General features: G+C 37.5%; 2 protein-coding genes across 2 annotated transcripts in view; both read left to right on the forward strand.

Annotated features, from left to right (window-relative positions):
• The window catches only part of ush2a (Usher syndrome 2A (autosomal recessive, mild)), a 223,610-nt gene extending 219,317 nt beyond the window's left edge, over positions 1-4,293 (forward strand). Inside the window, 3 exon segments of the mRNA XM_046855966.1 lie at positions 2,781-2,987; positions 3,805-4,043; positions 4,128-4,293. Coding sequence (XP_046711922.1) covers positions 2,781-2,987; positions 3,805-4,043; positions 4,128-4,182 — 501 coding nt within the window. The 3' untranslated portion in view covers positions 4,183-4,293.
• Positions 4,294-4,892: 599 nt separating this feature from the next.
• Positions 4,893-15,697, forward strand: LOC124390204 (usherin-like). Its single transcript, XM_046856009.1, has 5 exons — positions 4,893-5,354; positions 7,614-7,664; positions 7,778-7,840; positions 10,767-10,976; positions 13,799-15,697. The coding sequence occupies exons 1-5, from the start codon at positions 5,205-5,207 to the stop codon at positions 13,886-13,888; spliced, it is 564 nt and encodes a 187-aa protein (XP_046711965.1). The 5' UTR covers positions 4,893-5,204; the 3' UTR covers positions 13,889-15,697.
• The last annotated feature ends 4,579 nt before the right edge of the window (positions 15,698-20,276 follow it).

The following is a 20,276-nucleotide window of genomic DNA, read 5'->3' on the forward strand; positions in this document are numbered from 1 at the left end:
TTTTTTTTGCCAGGAGCCTATGTTGAAACTTTTTTGGATGATTTTGCTTCATAACCCCCTGTTTTCAGCTTCTCAGATGCCAGGGGGGCACACGCCTGAATAATGCCCCCCTGGTTCAGGATACGCCCTCTGAAACCGTCCACATCCGACCTTTCACGCAGCCATTTCTGACACCTTCCTCACTATGGTCACCGGAACCTTCCACACTCTTAATTTTGAGTCCTGGCTGGGGTTTGAACCAGCGACCTCTCAACCCAGAGGCAAAGCTCTTCCAATTGAGCCACAGGATCTCCTGCAAGAACCTGATTTTTAGGACCTTTTTTGCTTCTTTTATAAAACTTTTTAAACAATTTAAAGGATAGCTAAGGGGTAGGAATTGAACCGGGTGAGTCAGATAGCAGAGGCTGCATTACTAACCACTACACAACCAGAGGGGTGGCAAACAAGGTTTTGCTTATTGGACTCTTGGTTTTTCTATAGTTAAGAGACCACTGTTTTCTCTTAGATCATGATGGTAGAGGGTCAAAACTTCTCCTTCCCGTTCATTCTCTCAGTTACTCGAAGTCTATGAGAAGTGACTCAGGTATAAGAACCACATCTCCAACACCTGCACCACTGATATACCATGATTTACCAGCAACCAATTTTAATGACCTTTTATTGTTCTGTTTTTAAAAACTTCTTATAATGTTCAATATGAAACTAGAGGTAAGAATCGAACCAGGAAAGTCTCTTATCATAGATCACTAATGGCATTACTTTCAAAATTTAAAACTTTGTTAGACATGTAGACAAAGAGACACAGACACAGCTTTAGAAAGAGTGAGAAACAAATAGAGAGACAGCAAGAGAGAGACATATACAGTGAGACAGAGACATTTACTAAAAGAGACACAGAGACAATTAGATAGAGAAAATAGAGAGACAAAGATAACTTCCTGTTGGAAGTGTTTATCCCGAGCGACTCTTAATGATCTCATTTACTAAATGAGCAGTAGTGAGTTAAGTGCTTGCTCAGGTGCCCAAAACTGGCAGCTTGGAGGTGTTAAACATGTATCGTATTTACAGCATGTGATATGTATGTAAGAATATGTACAGTGATTAAATATAAAGGCTATATCAGTGCAGAGATGTGTGGACATCATTAAGAGCCTTTGCTATGTTTCCACACAGACAGTTAATGAGGTGATACCGGAGAAACTGCACCTCTTCAAGTCAAGTCAGGAAGCTTATATATAGAAAATTATAGACATTTTACAGATTTGAATGATGTATTGTTTTTATCTGTACGATCAATAAAGACAGTAATTTAAGTTTGTGTCGCCATTATGAGGGAAAAACCCACAAAACATCACCCAGAGGGTTAATTGTGTAAAACATGGCGGATTTGGTGTTTGATTTGAGACTTGGCGCAGAAATAAAACAAAAGTTTACTGATTAAAAATATTTTTATCTGGAGTTTATTTATTAATTTTATATATAAGAAAGGACGTCCTGGATAAACGTATTTTTTGCTGAAGGTTTTATTTGTTCTTTTTTTTTTATTTAGTTATTTATTTATGTATTTACATTTTCTATAAAAAATTTTGAAACAGAAATGCGCTGAATTGATAAATTAATAAAATTTAGTGCCGTTTACAATAATTTTAATTTTGACAGCCAAATATACATATATATATACATACATACATACATACATACATACATACATATATATATTAATACAAAACGAATTAAAAATGTTGTTACCTAATGAATGTATCCAGGCTGAAGATCCACATATAGAACACAAGCAGAGAAAAGATGATGATGATCAGGAATGTGTCTGTTCTCAGTCATGTTTACATCACTGACTCCCTCTGTCTCATCCACATTAACCCTAAACATCCACATTAACCCAGCCTTCTGCCTGCTGATTCTTAGCTCCGTAAACTAGTCTACATCTGTGGTGAGTGAGAGTCAGGACTTTATACACCAGTGGATTGAAAAAGACGCGCAGTAAAGTACTGATACAAAAAAAATCTACTTAAGTACAGTAACGAAGTATTTGTACTCCGTTACTTCCCACCCCTGTTGTTGTGTATATGTGTCATGCTTAATAATAATAATAATAAAAAGGCACTAAAAAAGCGAGGTGGAGACTAAACAAACTTGCGCTCCTTTACTTAATACGTAGGGAACTCATGTTGTAACTATGTTTTGTACATGACAAGGATTGCATTCGGTACACGTACTGCATGTACCGAACCGAAATCCCTGTACCGAATAATTTCTGTAATAATACAGTATGTGTACCGTTAAACCCCTAATAGGGTTGAGGTCAGAGCTCTATAGCAGGAGATCTTCCACTTCAACCCATGTAAAGCATATCTTAATGGAATTTGCTTTGTGCACAGGGGCATTGTCATGCTGGAACAGCTTTGGGTCTTTTAGTTAAAGTTTCATGCTACTGCTTCCAAAGACACTCTGTACAATTGTGTGCCTTCAGCTTTGATATAAAAGTTTGGGAAAGAACCACATATGGCTGGAAAAGTCAGGAGTCCCAAAAGATATTTCTTTTTACTTTCTTATTAATCCAGCTAAAAATTAAGTACTTTTAGTTTGTAGTAAACATCTTGAGAAAAAAACATCCTGATTAAATTCCAATGTAAAAACAAACACTTCACTATGATTAACTTTCTTACTTATGTAAACATCCTTTAAATGCAATATTGTCTGTACAAACTCTTCTAAATCCTTGGGTAAGACATTCTTGAGAGCATCTTGTTCTGTTATTTCAGGTGTGGGCTGTGAACTCTGCTGGAAGAACAGGAAGCCCTTGGACTATGGGTCGGACTGGGCCAGCTCCTCCCGAGGGTTTGGGACCTCCTACATTTTTGCACATCCAAGCTACCTCTGCTGTAGTGGATATCAGTCCTCCTGCCAAGCCCAATGGCATCATCACTATTTATAGAGTTTTTGATCAGAAAAAGGACTCACATTATCTGGTACACTTTGCACTCATGCATCACCACCACACACTTTGTGGCAATGTTCTCACTATGTCATTCCAGTCTTAGTGGTTACTATCTGCCCCCGGTATTACAAGAATGCAGTGAGACACACAGTCATAGTTCTTTGCAAATGTTACTGTATGATGTTCGAATGTGTAAAATACTTGTGGTGGACGAAGTACACAAACCATGTACTTGAGTAAAAGTAGAGAAAAAGTAAAATATTACTCCAGTAAAAGTAACTTTGAACTTTAATTTGAGTAAAAGTTGAAAAGTATTTGCCTTCAAATAATACAAAAGTACTAAGTACTACTAATCCAAAGTACTATAATTTTTTATGGCTATAATGTTCCTATTATACATTTTGTCACAAGACTCTTTGCTTGATCAACTCAGTTTATGTAAAAGTATGCTAATGTTACTCTTAGCACAACAATGTATTTTGTCATTACTGGACAACCAAAAGATATTTAACAGGAGAAACTGAAATTCAACCACAGAACAACTTTGTATAAGAACAAAGTTCTAAAAAATAGTAATCTTACTGCATAATGTTTGGAAAGCGTGGGATGACTTAATACTGCAGACTCTTGTTATTTTATACTCTTGGTAATTTGTTATTAGGTTGTAAGTGTGATTATTGAGTATGTTTTTACTAAAATAATGTCTTAAAAGAAACAAGGCCTTTACTAATGAAAAAAAAAGAAAAAGAATCTTATTATATATTTCAATCTTAAGCTTTGATTAGACGTACAGTCATTTCATTCCATTCTTTTATCCGCTAACTAAACACTTCTTTCTATCTGCATAGTTGTCAGAGGGGACATCACGGCAGCAAAAGTTGCACGGCCTTATGCCCTTCACCACCTACTCTGTTAGGGTGGAGGCTTGTACCTGCTTCTTGTGTTGCAGTCGTGGACCTGAGAGTGAACTCCACACTCAGGCCTCAGTCCCATTCCAGCAACCTCCACCTCGACCTGTTACTCTCACCTCGCGCTTTGCTCTACTCGAGTGGGATGAGCCTCTGCAGCCCAATGGAATCATTGAAAGGTGCTTGGAATGTTCCAAAAGTGTTTTTGACTGTCTTTTAGTAAATTTGTTCATCGTTCTGATTTCTGCGTTCTGCCGTTGTAGCTGTGAGCTGCTGGTGCGCACGGCTTGCCCCAACCGCTGCAACCAGTGCCAATGACTTGTTCTGTGGGGCCAGTGGAGACCAGGTTCTTTGGAAAGGGCCTAAGTCTTAATGTCACTGTCCTCCTCCCTTACACCACCTATGAAGTCTGTGTGGTCTCTTATAACAACATGGGGAGCACAGCATCCGATTGGGTCTCCATCACGACACTAAAGGAAGGTACAATCTGTCTTTTAATCAGTATCTTTTATGCACTACATCTTCTAAAAGTCGATTACTTGTATTGACAATTTAGTCTAAACCCATTTAGACAGCTGACATTGTTGGTCCATGTTGTGTTGTAGCTCCACAGTATAAGGCGCCATTTGTAGTGCAGAGCAACCTGACCATGGTGTTTGTGGACTGGAGTAGGTCTTTCTCTCTAAATGGACCGCTGCGTGACTACTCCCTGACCGAAAGTAGCCTGCGCCTTTACACCGGCTTCCACAGTTACATCTACATTCCCCGGACCTCAGATAAAAGTATTTATTAAAAATGTTGTATCTAGACCTATGTCCCTAATAAAAATGTGTACAGTAAGTTATATCTGAATTAACATCCAATGTCTATATCAAATTGTATTTCTTTTATTTTCTGTCTCTCTAACCCTCTCCACACTACACTTTTTTTTTTTTAGCATTTGCCTTTCAAGTAACCTGTACAACAGACAGTGGCAGTGCCAGTTCTCCTGTAATCAAGTACCACACTGCTACTGGAATAGGTAGGTTTATTGCTGATTATGTGTGCTCACTGAGTATGTATGGGAATGGTGAAGAATGCTCCATCTCCATAATGTTAGCGACAAATCTTTGGTTCTTTCAGCCACCTAAACCACTTTTATATTCATATTGCAATGTTATAATGTCTCACGTCCTGAATTCTGAATGTACAGTATAATGTATTCTTACAATGTCAGCTCAAATATTCAGAGAAAATAAAATTTCTTCCAAACAGATGCTACAGAGCCCAATTCTGGTGGCAAGACTGGCTTGTATGCATCAGGATACAGATTCTACACAGAGTTGTGGTTCATCATACTCATGGCCTTTGTGGGCTTGCTGCTCGTGGCCATTCTGTTGGGTCTGGTCCTGCGCCGAGCTCTCAGGAAGCCATCTTTCATAAGAGAGAGGGCACCACTCCAACCGCTCCAGGGAAGAAGCCCGAAATACCCACCCAGTGACTCGTACCTGGTCAGAGAACACAACACCTATATAACTACCACACACTTTTCAGTTGCCGGTGAACAAATTGCTAAACCTCACAATTATTTTATAGTCTTTTATACGTTTCACAGTTGAACTGACTCGGTTTATGTTAAACAAGGTTTTGTATAAATCAGTAGTTTTTAAAGTGCAGTGCACGCCCCTCTAGTGGTTAATATAGACATGACATGGTCGCAATGAACGGCAAGATTTATATAATTTTTTTCGTATTCTTCCTTATTCTTTATTCATGATTCTCTGTATTAAAAATTAGGTTCAAAGCAACCACAAACAAACAATTCGGCCATTAATGCAAGTAAATCAGTTAGGGTGCTTAACACAACTACACCTTTATTTTCTTTAATTTTTAACTTGATGCTATTTGATAGAACTTGATATTTTTATATATATTTAACTTTAACTTAGAGTGTTGATCCGTGCTTTTTTCTCATTGGTATTAATAACTGAAAATACAAGTGATAGGATAATGCAGAATTTTAACAACTTATTGAGATCAAAAAATGACAAAAATGAATAAGTTCCTCTTTTATGAGTAGTATTAGTTATGTTTAAATATAGTACTGTGCAAATGTTTTAGGCTTTAGGTGTGAAAATATGCTGTAAAGTGGAAACACTGTAAAAAGAAATGTAAGTGTTAATACTTTATTTTTATTACTGAACAACATTGAAAGTAAATGGACAGAAAAGAAATCCAAATCAAATCAATATTTTGTGTGAGCAACCCATCAATTATTTTAGGTACTGGTTTTTGAAGGTACTGCCTCAAAACCTTTTGTCTCTTTATGTAATATCAGGTAGACCTGATGATGTTAAGATCAGAACTTTGTTGCGGCCCAAACTATCACTTCCTGGACTCTTTGTTCTTCTCTACGCTGAAGGTAGTTTGTTATGACTTTGGCTGTATGCTTGGAGCAAAGAATAAATTTGGGGCTAATTAGAAGATTGTAGTGTATCTGCTTGTATTTCCCAGTATTGCGAACATGATTAATACTGACCAATTTGCAGCCCCAAACATGCAAGGAAACCTCCACCATGCTTCACTGTTGCCTGCAGGCAAGCATAATTGTGCCGCTCTCCAGCTTTTCGGTGAACAAACCGCCTCCTGCTACAGTCAAAAATTTCATGATCAAGAGTACCTACTGTCATTTTTTGCACGTTTCCGTCCACATTGCTGATGCAGTAAAATTACATTGTGTCTTGCTGCTGTGCTTAGTCTTGCCTTGGTGTATAACCTGTGACGTGAAACTGTCATCCATAACCTCACCTTAGAAGCAGAGTTCCTCAACGAGTTTTAAGACTCCTACACAGCTGTTTCTGTTTAGGATAATGTTTCAACCTGCATGTGATTGATGATCATTAGCACCTGCTTTGTAAAACTGGTTAATCCTACAACCTGATTCTGATTGTACAAAAGCAATGTGTTTGTACAAGTGTACGGAATGAAAGCAAAAGGGTGGTCACACCAAATGTTGATTTGATTTGGGGGGTTTTCTGTTCACTCACTTTCTATTTAAAAAATAAATAGAAATAAACAATAAAAAAATTTAATTTTGATAACATTCCAACTTTACAGCATTGCTCTGTGTGTGTGTGTGTGTGTGTGGGGGGTCAAAAGTCAAAACTATATCTGATAAATATTACTATAAAGAAAATTAAAAACAAGGTGATGACACAAAAGGAAAAAAAAACATTGCACACTGTTACATTTCTAGAATTATTACAAGTATTGCCTCGTTTTGATTCATAAATCCTGTTCACTCACTTGCCACTTTAATAGGAACACCTATAAACCTTGCTTATTCGTGTGGTCAAATCATGTTAGCGTTCACAACAAACATCAGAATTCTGGCGTTTATTGGTTGCTGGAACCAAATGGACTGGTTCAATTATCTCAGAAGCAGCATAAGGGGCTTAAGGGGCGATTGCATTATGCACAAGGAGGCACGTTTTACTATTTAAGTGGCTTGTGAGTGTAATGTAAATGTCACCTGCTTTACATTCTTCTTTTCTTTCTATTTCATGTACTTGCACCAAATGGTCACAAGAGGGCACAATAATTTTGTCTTGCTCGAGCTGCCACCTTGTGGTCATTATACAACAGCACAAGATCTATGCAACACTGACTTTACTAGAAATGTTCCCTTTTCTGGATACTTTGAGACTCACTATGTCTGAATGCTTTTCTGGTTTCCTCCTGATGTTACGGGGTCGCTCTTGGTGTTGCAGCTCTGCTCTAACCATGCCTCCACTGCTCTCCTTCAGGCTGATGGAGGAATGGTAAGCACTTATTCTCCTTTCCTTTCTGCTTCTTCTTCTCTCTCTCTTTCTCTCTCTCTCTCTCTCTCTCTCTCTCTCTCTCTGTCTGCTCACAGCTCAATCTCTTTTCACAGTTTGACAATGTCCCGGACTCATCCAGCAGTGTAACCTTAAAGGGCTTTACCATACACACAGAGGTACAGCGTCTGGCGTGTGGAGAGCTGAAAGTGTGTTTGGTTGTTTTCTGTTTTTTTCAGTCTGTGTTTTAGTGTGCTTTTTTATACAGCATTTTTTTTTTTACCTTCTCCATTCTATGATTTTTTTTATTTGCCATTGGAATTTTTTCCCACCTTTTTCCAGCAGAGAAGTTTCTATACGGTGTAATTGAGGACAGCAATTTGCAAAGCTGTACTAATCAAATATCTAACAATAGAAATAACTTATTTTCTAACTAACAATTATATTTCATTAATGATCTAATGCACAATAAAGAAATAAATCGATAATCAATAACAAAAAAATTAATAAAATATTATCTAACTAACAATTATCTTTTTTATTTTTGTCTTTTATTTTATTTTTTTTATAATTTTTTTTTTCTTTGTCCTGATCCCATTGCCTTTTTAATTTAATTAACGTTTTTTTTTTTTTTTTTACTAAATACTACTTAAACTTAGTCCTTTTTTTCTCCCCTAAAACACTTTCGCAGTTATTCAAGATTAAAAGGGTGGAGTTGGATAAGATATTAATAAATATTTGTACCCTTTTATTCCCACTCTCATTTCTTCCTGTCTGATTTAGCTAAAATCAGCACGCTAACTAGAGTAATTAACTCCATCATTAGCATAGACAGACCCAGGGGCGCCGCTAGGGTTTCAGGGCCCCCTGGCTAATTTGTACTCAGGGCCCCAAGGCCCACAATCCCCCAATTATCTGATCTTTTTGCTACATGTAACAACATTAATTATAAGCATAAGAATTGTGTATTCACTAAGACGACAATCAAGAACTAAATTTGAACAGTTTATCAAATTGAAATTATGCAACCTGTATACAGTACAGCGATTGACACCATTGTATGGTCTTCCATTACTATTGCTGGATTGCATGGAAGTTTTTTTTTTGTTAAACTAGGGGACTAGTTATCTTCCCCTTGTTGCTCTCTTTTATCTTTTACGAGTTTTTCTTTCCTCTTTTGACATCCTCTTTTATTCTCAGCTCCATTCCCCTGTTTTGCCAACGTTGTGCAGAACTTCTGTGAAGCGCCGTGGTTCTGAATCTTGCGACTGTCTAAAACACATGCATGCATGCACTTGGCATGAAGGGGGGGATTCGTTATAGCGTGCTTCCTAACAGATTATTGTGCAAAGCGACAATTTATATACCAATATCATACAGGATAGTATGGGGTTCTGCTACGCCCCCTGTGTAACCAGGACCCTTAAAATAATGCTAATCCTCCCCGTTACACCAAACCTGGATAGACCACTCAGATATAACTCGTTCCTCTTCTCTAAGCTCTGCAAGACAGTATTGGTAGCTAAAAGATCCAGGCGTCTGCAAGGCAAATTGTAAGACTATAAACAATCAAATTCAGCTCTTAATGGAAGCTGACTCTCCTGGGCCCTTAAGCAAGGCCCTCAACCCCATAGCTGAACAGTCGTACGAATGAGATAAATGTATGATGCTCTGGATGAGGGCATCTATGAAATGGCATAAATGTAAACAGGTTTTCTCCTGTTACTCGTTTTGAGGTGATGGATTTAAACCACATATCATGTTCGACATATTCTTTTAGATTATATGTACTAATGAGAACTGAATAATTGGTAATAACTGGTATTTTGTCAGGTCCGAGAGCGGGTCTCGAACCCGGGTCACTAAAGTGAGTGGCAGACACTCTAGCAGCAAGGAAACAAACAAGCCCGAGAAAGGAGAACCGAAATTGAGCACAGGAAATGTGGGTTTATCAAAAATACAAAAATTATAAAAACAATACTAATCGTAATAGAAGTAATTTTCAAAACAGGACAAAGAAATGCACACGAAAAGGGAAACTCAGGAAGACAGGAGATACCAGGAGACTCAGGAAAAAACTCGGGAAAACAGGAGACTCAAGGAAATCAAACAACCATAAATAGCAGGACACTCACCAGACAGACAACAAACAAACTCACACAGATCCAGATTGAAATACAATACAAATAAAGACAAAGACAAATACCAAGTCAAATATAATGAACCAACATAAAAGGGGTTACTTAAATACACAAAACAAACGAGGAGCAGGTGGGAGACATTCAACAGTTAGGGGCTAGGGAGTAGGGAATAAGAGCTCAGTGGCGGCATCTGGTGGCCAAAGCAAAAACAATAAACCCCAAATGTCCAGATGATGTCCAATGACTTTATAAACGAGTTTTCATTTTTAAAACATAAATGAGCATAGTCTTCTGTATTTTTGATAAAACTCTGCCTTTTTCCCTCCAAAAAGCAAGAAGGATGGAGAGGTTTTTGTTACATGTAAATCGAAGACATACATCGGAGACGCTGTGGCGAACCCTAATGGGCAGAAGTAAATTGAATGCATACATACAGCGAAATCCTTTTTTTATTTATTTTTTTAGGACCCTGGGGTCAGAGCGTGAGGTCAGCTATGATACAGTGTCTTTGGAGCAGAAAGTATTAAGGGCCTTGCTCAAGGGCCCAACAATGACAGCTTGGTAGTCAGGGTTTAAAACATTTATTTTCCAGTCAGAAACCCAGAGCCCTAACCACTAAGCTTCCACTTCCCAAAGCAGCTTTACAGAAATAAATACATTACAAATATACATTTTAGCGTCCCTAAATATGTCCCTAATTCAAGGAAAAACTCCCGGAGATGGTATGAGGAAGAAACCTTGAGAGTACAGAGATTCAAAAGAGAACTCGACCTTATCCCAGTCATCCCATCCGTTTTCCCCTCACAGATGGGCAAAACCCTTGTGCTGCATTCATCTACATTTTATTCATTCCTCTTTGAATCTCTGTTTGCTTTTGCATGGTTTCGTTAAAAACATAGTGAAGCTGTGAAGCTTTGGAGAAGTGGGAGAAAACTCGCTTCACCGTTTCTCACGTGTATTTCAGGGTCTGACCGATACGAAGCTCGGCGTCACCAATCGTGGCTACCAGAGCACCATGCCCATGCTGCGCGTTCCCAGTCAGAGCCAGCTTAGCCACGCCTACTCCCAGAATTCCCTGCACCGCAGCGTCAGTCAGCTGATTGACACACAGGATAAAAAGTCCCTGGCAGGCCTGAGATGGGACACTGAGCGCCAGGGCACCGACAGTGGCATGGTGAGAAGCTTGTATGTATAGACGTGTGTGTTGATGTTATGCACAGGGTTGCAAAATTCCTGGAAGACTGGAACTTTCCATAATGGGAATTAATGGGAATAAACTGGAAATGTATCAAATAACAGGGTTAGCCTTTAACATCTTACAGGATAATCTTTGTTAAAACAATCAGCATTAATGCAATTTTAGTCGAATTTCTCCCCTGCACATTTTTCAAATCACATCAATCGCACACAGCACACACTTACTGCAGGGTTACTGAGGCCACACCCCCTACATGCAGTGTGTTTCCTTAACACAACATTTCTTGAATTTTGCACATAAAATCTTGGCGAGTATTCATGTAAATGACAAATATTACATACATTTATGTAATACATATAATAAAACATGTATGTCAGCTTATGAGCAAACAAAATGTGTATGTTTGGGCAAAGATACATCAAAATGTATTTAAAAAATAATAATAATAATACCTTAAGTGTATCAAAATAAACTACAAAATACAGTAGCCACATCATGTATTCAAATAAACTACTGTATTTCTGTATTTTAAAAAATTAAATTTCTTTGCAAATCGTCCATCAATTGGTCTATTTGATCTGTTCCTTCACCATCACAACGACTCAGTTGATTAATTAGACAATTTTTGATAGCAACAGCTTTTCTGTGGCCAAGTCACACAATAAATCTGACATATGCAACCAGATAATAGATCAAATATTCACATAAATAATCCCTGTGATCTCCCAGATAAAGCTTAGTTTTAAAGTAGCCAACAGTTAAATTTAGTTACTTGGTGATTGGTAACGAAGGGCTACTTTGCATCAGCAACACCGACTCAATGACAAACAAGTCATTCACAAGATGACAACTGATGCCACCTGCATTCATAGCAACTAGTTTTAAACTAGTAAATTATTTGATTGTAAATCGTAAATACAATAATATGTGTCAGGCAGCCATTCATGCAATGGGATGCAAAATCATGATCCTAATAAACAGCTACTTGAAATAGGGCACAATATTCGGCAATTGAATATTTATATATCAATAACTGGACACCTATTTGGAAGTTGAAAACACGCGTTGTAGCATATTTTTCTGTTCTGATCTCAACCAGTCTGGGCAAACTACTGAGTAGGCACCAATCATAGGCGGCATTTTTATGATGTCATCATGTAGTCTTCTTACAAAATATTTTACAGTATTTTACTGTAAATATACAAAACACTAAAGTATTCTGATACAAAATATGAAGGGATCCAGAATGTATTCACATCGCTTCACTTTTCCACATTTTGTTACGTCACAGCTTTATTCCAAAATGGATTAAATTCATTATTTTTTTCAATTTTCTACAAACAATACCCCATAATGACAACGTAAAAGTAGTTTGTTTGAAATCTTTGCAAATTTATTACAAAATAAAAATGAAAAAAAATCACATGTACAACAGAATTCACAGCCTTTGCCATCAGACTCAAAATTGAGCTCAGGTGCAGCCTGTTTCCACTGATCATACTTGAGATGTTTCTCCAACTTGACTGGAGTCCACCTGAGGCACAGATCTGGGGAAGGGTATGCATTGAATCATTGAAGGTCCCAATGAGAACAGTGGCCTCCATTATTCATAAATGAAAGAGGTTTGGTACTACCAGGACTCTTTCTAGAGGGGGCCGCCTGGCCAAACTGAGCGATCGGGGGAGAAGGGCTTTAATCAGGGAGGTGACCAAGAACCCAATGGTCACTTTAAAAGAGCTCCAGCATTTCTCTGTGGAGAGAGGAGAACCTTCCAGAAAAACACGCATCTCTTCAGGACTCCACTAATCAGGCCTGTATGGTAGAGTGGCCAGACAAAAGTCAATCCTCAGTAAAAGGCACATTACAGCCACATGGTGTTTGCCTGAAGGGACCTGAAGGACTCTCCTGGCCAATACCATCCCTACAGTGAAGCATGGTGGTGGCAGCATCATGCTGCGAGGATGTTTTTCAGCAGCAGGAACAGGGAGACTAGTCAGGATTGAGGGAAAGATGAATGCAACAATGTACAAAGACATTGTTGATGAAAACCTGCTCCAATGCAATCTGGACCACAGACTGGGGCAACGGTTCACCTTCTAACAGGATAACGACCATAAGCACACAGCCAATAACAAACAAGTACCTACAGGTCAACCCAGTGAACCCAAATAAACATCTCTGGAGAGATCTGAAAATGGCTGTGTGCTGATGCTCCCCATCCAACCTGAGAGAAGTTCTGCAAAGAAGAATTCAGGAAACTGCCCAAAATAGGTGTTTCAAGCTTGTAGCATCAAACTCAAAAAGATTTGAGGCTGTATTCATGCCAAAGGTGCTTCAACAAGCAAAGGCTGTGAATGCTTATGTAAATGTTTTTTATTTTTAATAAATTAGCAAAGATTTTAAATACACTTCGTTCACGTTGTCATTATGGGGTATTATTTGTAGAATTTTGAGCAAAATAATCAATTTAATCCATTTTGGAATACGGCTGTAGCATAAAACGTGGAAAAAAAACTGGAAGAGCTGTGAATACTCTCCGGATGCGCTGTACTATTGTATATTTGAAATACATGTATCATAAATAGTGCCCATTCCTGTATATGATGTTTATATACATTTCCCAAAATTTCTTATTAATTCCAATAAATCCCTGGTATCCAACTTGGAATATTTCCAAAATTCCCCAGATGAAGTTCCCATGGAAAGTTTCCACCCCTTCGCAACTCTAATTATGACTCGGTGTCCAGTGTGTGTTACGTCACGATCAACGACATGAAATGCATGTCTTGTTTTTGCAGTATGTTGGAGACGAGGAGTTTGCAGACTCTCTCAAGGGCTTCAGCTCGTTGAAGAAAGAGCATGCAGTGTTCACGGATACACACCTGTAGAGCTTTTTCTCATTCTATACACACGAACACAAATATCCTCAATCTCCACACTCTGCCTCATTAGAATTGACCATGTCAGCATCTTTCAATAGCTTTCGAAAGAAATACTGTTTATTGTTCATTTGAATGTATCATCAAGAAAAAGTTGAAAAGGGCAGAACCTAAACCACTATACACATAAGACTCTGCAGACTTTTATTAATCATATATGCTCCGTTAAATATTTCCCCGTTAAGAATTCGAGACATATCAGAGATACACCTGCAGTGTGTACAGCATAGGGGTGTGCGATATTGGGGGAAAAAAGGATATCTCGATATTTTCTGGGTTTGTCTGATAAACGGTAATCAGACGATCTTATGCATAAGTCAAAAAATGTGTATGTCAATTTATTATATTGTACTTGTTCCTTTTTACATTGTCAACCGGATACTGATTAATTGAAACAATATATAGGCAGTTCCCGAGTTATGATCTTTCGACTTACGATTTTTCAATCCTACGTTGACGATATCGACACAAAATCTTTTTTTACAAATATTTAAACATTGGGTATTGTTTATAGTACATTTTTACTCCCATTCATAGATATACACATCTCCTGCCTTGTGTGATGCCTTACTATAGAGTTGAGTTGTCTTGGTGTTAAAGTGCATATTTTTTTTCTTTGCTTTAGGTGTTTCGAAGCCCAATTTTAGCTCCTTTTTTTTATCGGCATCACCATTAAAATGAATCACAGCACAACCGGCTCTGCCCTCCCACTAGCGACCCGGCACTCGTCCACTCACCCGTTGCCACAAACATATATATATAGTACTGTAAATTGCTCTGTTATGCTTAATTATGCTCTGTAATTTGTTAAATTATTGACAAATTACAGTATACTGCCCCATACCGATCACCATTTTTTAAGACTCCTGGTCTTCTTTAAACTGAACTGTGCAATACAAACAATACACAAAATGCAGACCTTCTTGACTCGTACAATTTAGGCAGTGCTGTTTCACTGAAGTATTTTCGCCCAGCAAGTGTGTATCTTGGGTCTAACGTATTTAAAAGCTGTTCAAACCCAACTCTTTTATCCTGCTTGAACTTGTACATCTCAGGCAACATAATTGGAGACAGCATCCGTTATATCTTTAGCTTTTCTTTTACTTGCTAAATTTTTTAATTATTTTATTCAATCCTAATATTCAATTCGTTGGGAAGTTCGAAGATCGGTCTTCTTTTTTTGACTAACATCCTAAACCAAAACAAAACCACCTCCATGCTCGTTGTGATGATGATCCAAACCTAGGAATGAATTCTTGCATGGATCGTAAGGGGTCACGGTTGTTCTTCTGGTAAACGCAGCAATCTGTCACCTGCTTAGCTGCTGAAAATGAGTGACATACTCGATAATATGAATTTGCATATCGCTAAAACTATTACGATATTATCGCACACCCCTAATACAGCTGCTACCTGTGTAAACTGTCTCTAACATCTGTATTTTCATTTAGTATAAGAAGCTAAACCTCAGGACGAAACGCAACCTGGGACATTTAGTACGAACATATCGAACGATTCGATCTTTCCACGTTTCTACAAAATACAAAATAGACTGCGGTCTCTTCCAGATCTGAGAATAATCAAAATTTATATGTAGGCTAATTGATCATCAAGCCTGGAAGACAGCTCCAGTCTTCAAGTCATCATTTTTATTCAAACGTTTCATTTAGACCAGGGGTCACCAACAAGGTGCCCGCGGGCACCAGGTAGCCCGCAAGGACCACATGAGTAGCCCGTGGGCCTTGTCTAAAAATAGCTGTTTCCTACTTTGTTAAAATCATTGTTGATAATTGTGAGAAATAATTAACATGATCAGTGTCTTCACATAGATGAATATCATTAATTATTAATAATAACATATAATAAAAGGTACATTAAGCAAATTTGTTATTTCAGATCAAACTGAAAACTGTGTGTATCAAACTGGTAGCCCTTCACATTAATCAGTACCCAAGTAGCTCTCAGTTTCAAAAAGGTTGGTGACCCCTGATCTAGGCTTTTCATTTTTAATTCAAGTCCTCAAAACGTTCAAATATAAGTCAAGAAATTGAAAAAATCCTGCCCGGGGATATAATAATATAATGTATCCATATAAGCGCAACATCACAGGTTGCATTTCCGAACCACGATTCACCTTTAATCAACCAGCTATTAATGCAGCACAATGTTTTGTCCCAGAAATCATTTCTGATCATGTGTATGTGTAGGATGCTAGTAATGCAAATCTAGCTAGCATGACTCTGTGCCTATTACATAGAGCAATATAGTAGAAATAATTGTGACAATGCCAAGCGAACAGTAAGTATGTTACTGTATCCTGTTAAAGTCTGTCGTTTTTTGTGTGTTTCCATAGAGGTTTGGTTTAAACCTGTATGTCATAGCAATAAGAGTAATATCCTGTTCGTCTTGTGCTTCTGTAACTACTTTTCCTTGATGTTTTATGAGATTTTAAAGAGGTTATCAGTATTATTTATTGAGTAATTTATAAATTCTTTTTTTCTTTTGTACAAATAAGAATGTACTTTAACATCCTGTCAGGATTTTATATATATATATATATATATATATATATATATATATATATATATATATATATATATATATATATATATAAAATCCTTTTTTATATGACAGGTAGTCGTGCATTTATTAGAAGAAAGTATTTACATGTATTAAAAATCATGGCTCTGAATGCATTCTTGTTTTCTTATTTCTTTATTGTCAGTGAAAGTACAAGAATGTGTACCGTTGTGTGTTTCAGTAATGTACCTTGTGTTAGTATTACATTTTACTTGCTGATCTCCTTTGACTAAAATATAGCTCTGTTGTCAAAACTAACGATGCAGCCGTGCCTCGCTCGCAGGGCCTTGTTATTATAACGTCCTTTATATTAGCAACCATACATTTTTATACCCGGTCGATTTCAACTTTGACCCGAGGATACATCATTTGTCCGATCGGGATGACGGGTTTATACATAGTCCTGAAGTATAGCTGCTAATTACAGAAACGAAGAAAAACATCACTCGCTCGATTTACAATCGTCCGAACCTTCACCTTTAGTAAATCAATTTAGGCTTGAAATGAAAGATTGAAAATAATGCTGAAAAGGAAAAATTAGTGTGTAGGACAAAGAAATAAGCTTAAATGTACATAAAACATAAACATAAAAAGGACAGAATCTGATCAATTCCATCCAATTCAAACGTCTGAAATAACTGACATTTCGAACAACTTAAACACAAATAAAACAATCTTGATGTTGTGTCTGTCAATTGAAATAGGTCCATTAGCCATTAAATATATATATATATATATATATATATATATATATATATATATATATATATATATATATATCTTTTTTTTTTTTAAACACCCTTTTTAAACTTCCACTGCAAGCATGTAAAATACCTTAATAGCATGAATCTTTACATAATGGCTTACGATAATAAATGTATTCATCGTATACCAATGTCAACAGCTATATCCTGTACATTTTATTATTATAACTTTAAACATAGCGAAGTAAAGCCAAAGCAGAAAGTGGCACTCGCTTATGTTCAGAAAGTACAATCAGCTTAGCAGTTGTTATTAAATAGCTTTATCTTACACACACACACACACACACACACACACACACACACACACAGAGTATCTCACAAAAGTTAGTGCACCCCTCACATTTCAACAACTACTGTATTTTAGTATCTTCTCAAGGGACAATACTAAAGAAGTGAAACTTGGATATATTTTAGAGTCAATGTGCAGCTTGTATTAAGTACAGATTTACTGTCATCTAAAAATAACTTGACATACAGTCATTATAGTCAAAATAATTCAGGAGTTCAAGTTCAATGAGGGAATCCTGGGTTCTGTGATATTTAGAAGCATAACATGATGCCCTTTCTTTAGAAACTGGCCAAACAGCCAGGAGGATTAAGGCAGTACTAGATAACAATGGTGCTCACACAAAATTGACACTTTGGACAGTTTTGACATTCACTTGGGGTGTACTCACTTTTGTTGCCAGCTCTTTTGATAATAATGGCTGTATGTTGAGAACCGTAAATCTGTACTGCTATTCAAGCTGCACATTTATCCACACATCATCCAAGTTTCATTTTTAGTATAGTATTGTCCCTTGAGAAGATGCAAAAATGTGTGGGGGTGTACCTAACACACACACACACACACACACACACACGTACACAATTAGGCTTAACATTATGACCACCTGCCTAATATTGTGTTGGTCCCCTTTTGATGCCAAAACAGTTCTGACCCATTGAGCATTAACTTCATCAATTTGAGCTACAGGAGCTCCTCTGTTGGATCGGACCACACAGACCAGCCTTCACTCCCCACATACTTTAATGAGCCTCGGCCACCCATGACCCTGTCTCCGGTTCACCACTGTTCCTTCCTTGGACCACTTTTAATAGATACTGACCTCTGCAGCCTTGAAACGCAAGAGCTGCAGTTTTGGGGATGCTCTGACCCAGTCATCTTGCCATCCCAATTTGGCCCTTGTCAAAGTCACACAAATGTTTGCAATTTTTTCCTGCTTTTAACATATGTTCAAGGACAACGCGTTCACTTGCTACTTCGCTATATTTCCCACCCAATAACAGGTGCCCTGATAGAGATAATTAGTTATTCACTGTCAGTGGTCATAATATTATGCCTGATCGGTGTATATATACATATATATACACTATATATTATACACACACACAGGGTGGTGCAGGGAAACAGGTTTTGGAACTTTTTAGAACCCCTTTGCCATTAGTTATCAGTGGAGAGGTGCGCAACGAGCGTTCCCTGTAGAACCTTTTATCAGTCTGGTGATCGTGTGAGAGCAGCGTAAAGAGAATTTGCCATCATTACCTGTTACGACGTCATGATTGTGTCCCGTGAGAAAAAAAAAAGGTGGAATGTTGTATTATGCCGGTTCTGTACGTTTTAAATAAAAGTTTTGCTGATGTAATGAGTATGTAATGTATGTAATGTTCATTATAGGATTGGCTGTGATATGTGATATTTAATTAACAGGAGATACTCTTCCTTGACCGGTGTTTGACCTAAGCGGAAAACACCTATAGCAATAATAGATCACTTTGTCATTTTTATGGTATCTCCTACTGAACTGTAAACACTAGAAGAACAGATGGTAGACATTTAGAACTGTGTGAGGGAGACATCAGATGGATGAAGATGGACAGGAAAAGCTACATATACGGTTCAAGAAATTGGGAGGGTATATAGTGATTAATAATTTGTTATCTTTTTTTTCTTTTGTTCAAAAAATAATAATTAATATGCATGACTGTTTTGCTTGTGTAATGGAATTTTAGGTTGGTATTTCACATGTCCCATCTGCTCATTTCCGATAAAAATACACCACCGAATTTTGATCGTGAAGCGCCATTGTTGCTCCGTTCCACAACACACATCATTGCAGTGTTGAGCTGTTACTACCAAATTTACACAGACTTTATAATCACTATCACCATTCTTATAAAAGGCTTCACAGCAAACGCTCCACTGCTCCAATATAACTAAACTCCTCGTTCCAAAATTCCCCCTTTCCCTGTGCCAACCTGTGTAAAGAGAGACAGCTGTAAGTGCAAATACGGTAATTAGGGTTCGATTTTGTAATGTAGATTCATTCCCTGTTTTAAACAGAGGCATATTATGGCTAGATTACATTAAAAAGTTACATATACTTTAAAGACGTTCCGATTTAATGAGTAGCAACGGCATGACGGAGAGAAAACGTGGGTTTGGGCGGGTCGTCGATCTAAACAGGCTCAGGAAAACATGACCCACAAAACCCAGGGTGAAAACAAACCGTGCGATTAAATAGATTATAAATATTTAAATAGGCAATTGATACTCCATATTAAGCTTTGAATAATGGTAATAACACTTATTAGTATACCCAACCCACTCTTTAGTGTTGTATCCCAATACATTAGTTAATACATTTAGTGAATACTAAAATATTCCTTAATTAATCTCCATCTGATTTCTGACCTGCTCTATGAGTGTATGATCCAATCTCAATATAGGGTTTGATGAACCTGTTTTGCTGAACATGATCGTCTTCGTGAGCTAGTCATTAAAAAAAAAAAAAAAAAAGCCAAGGCACCTGCAAACGCTGAGATTATTCCCATCGTTAAATGTGAAATGAGCAAAATAAAGTGCTTTCCAGACGAACGCAGTGAGTTACCGAGTTAGCTGATGGTAGTGATGCGTTACTTTTGCCTTCGGTCGTTTCTGTTTTAACCTTTACAGGGATTAGAATATTAACTGACACTAAAGTGCTTCAGAA

The sequence above is a fragment of the Silurus meridionalis genome, chromosome 8, assembly GCF_014805685.1.
Source record: "Silurus meridionalis isolate SWU-2019-XX chromosome 8, ASM1480568v1, whole genome shotgun sequence".
Lineage (NCBI taxonomy): Eukaryota > Metazoa > Chordata > Actinopteri > Siluriformes > Siluridae > Silurus > Silurus meridionalis.

Bases quoted from the DNA above. Each gene is read 5' to 3' on its own strand.
- LOC124390204 (XM_046856009.1), top strand. From the start codon at position 5,205: ATGGCCTTTGTGGGCTTGCTGCTCGTGGCCATTCTGTTGGGTCTGGTC. The intron at 5,355-7,613 runs GTCAGAGAACAC...TTGGTGTTGCAG, and splicing joins CACCCAGTGACTCGTACCTG to CTCTGCTCTAACCATGCCTC. The intron at 7,665-7,777 runs GTAAGCACTTAT...CTCTTTTCACAG, and splicing joins TTCAGGCTGATGGAGGAATG to TTTGACAATGTCCCGGACTC.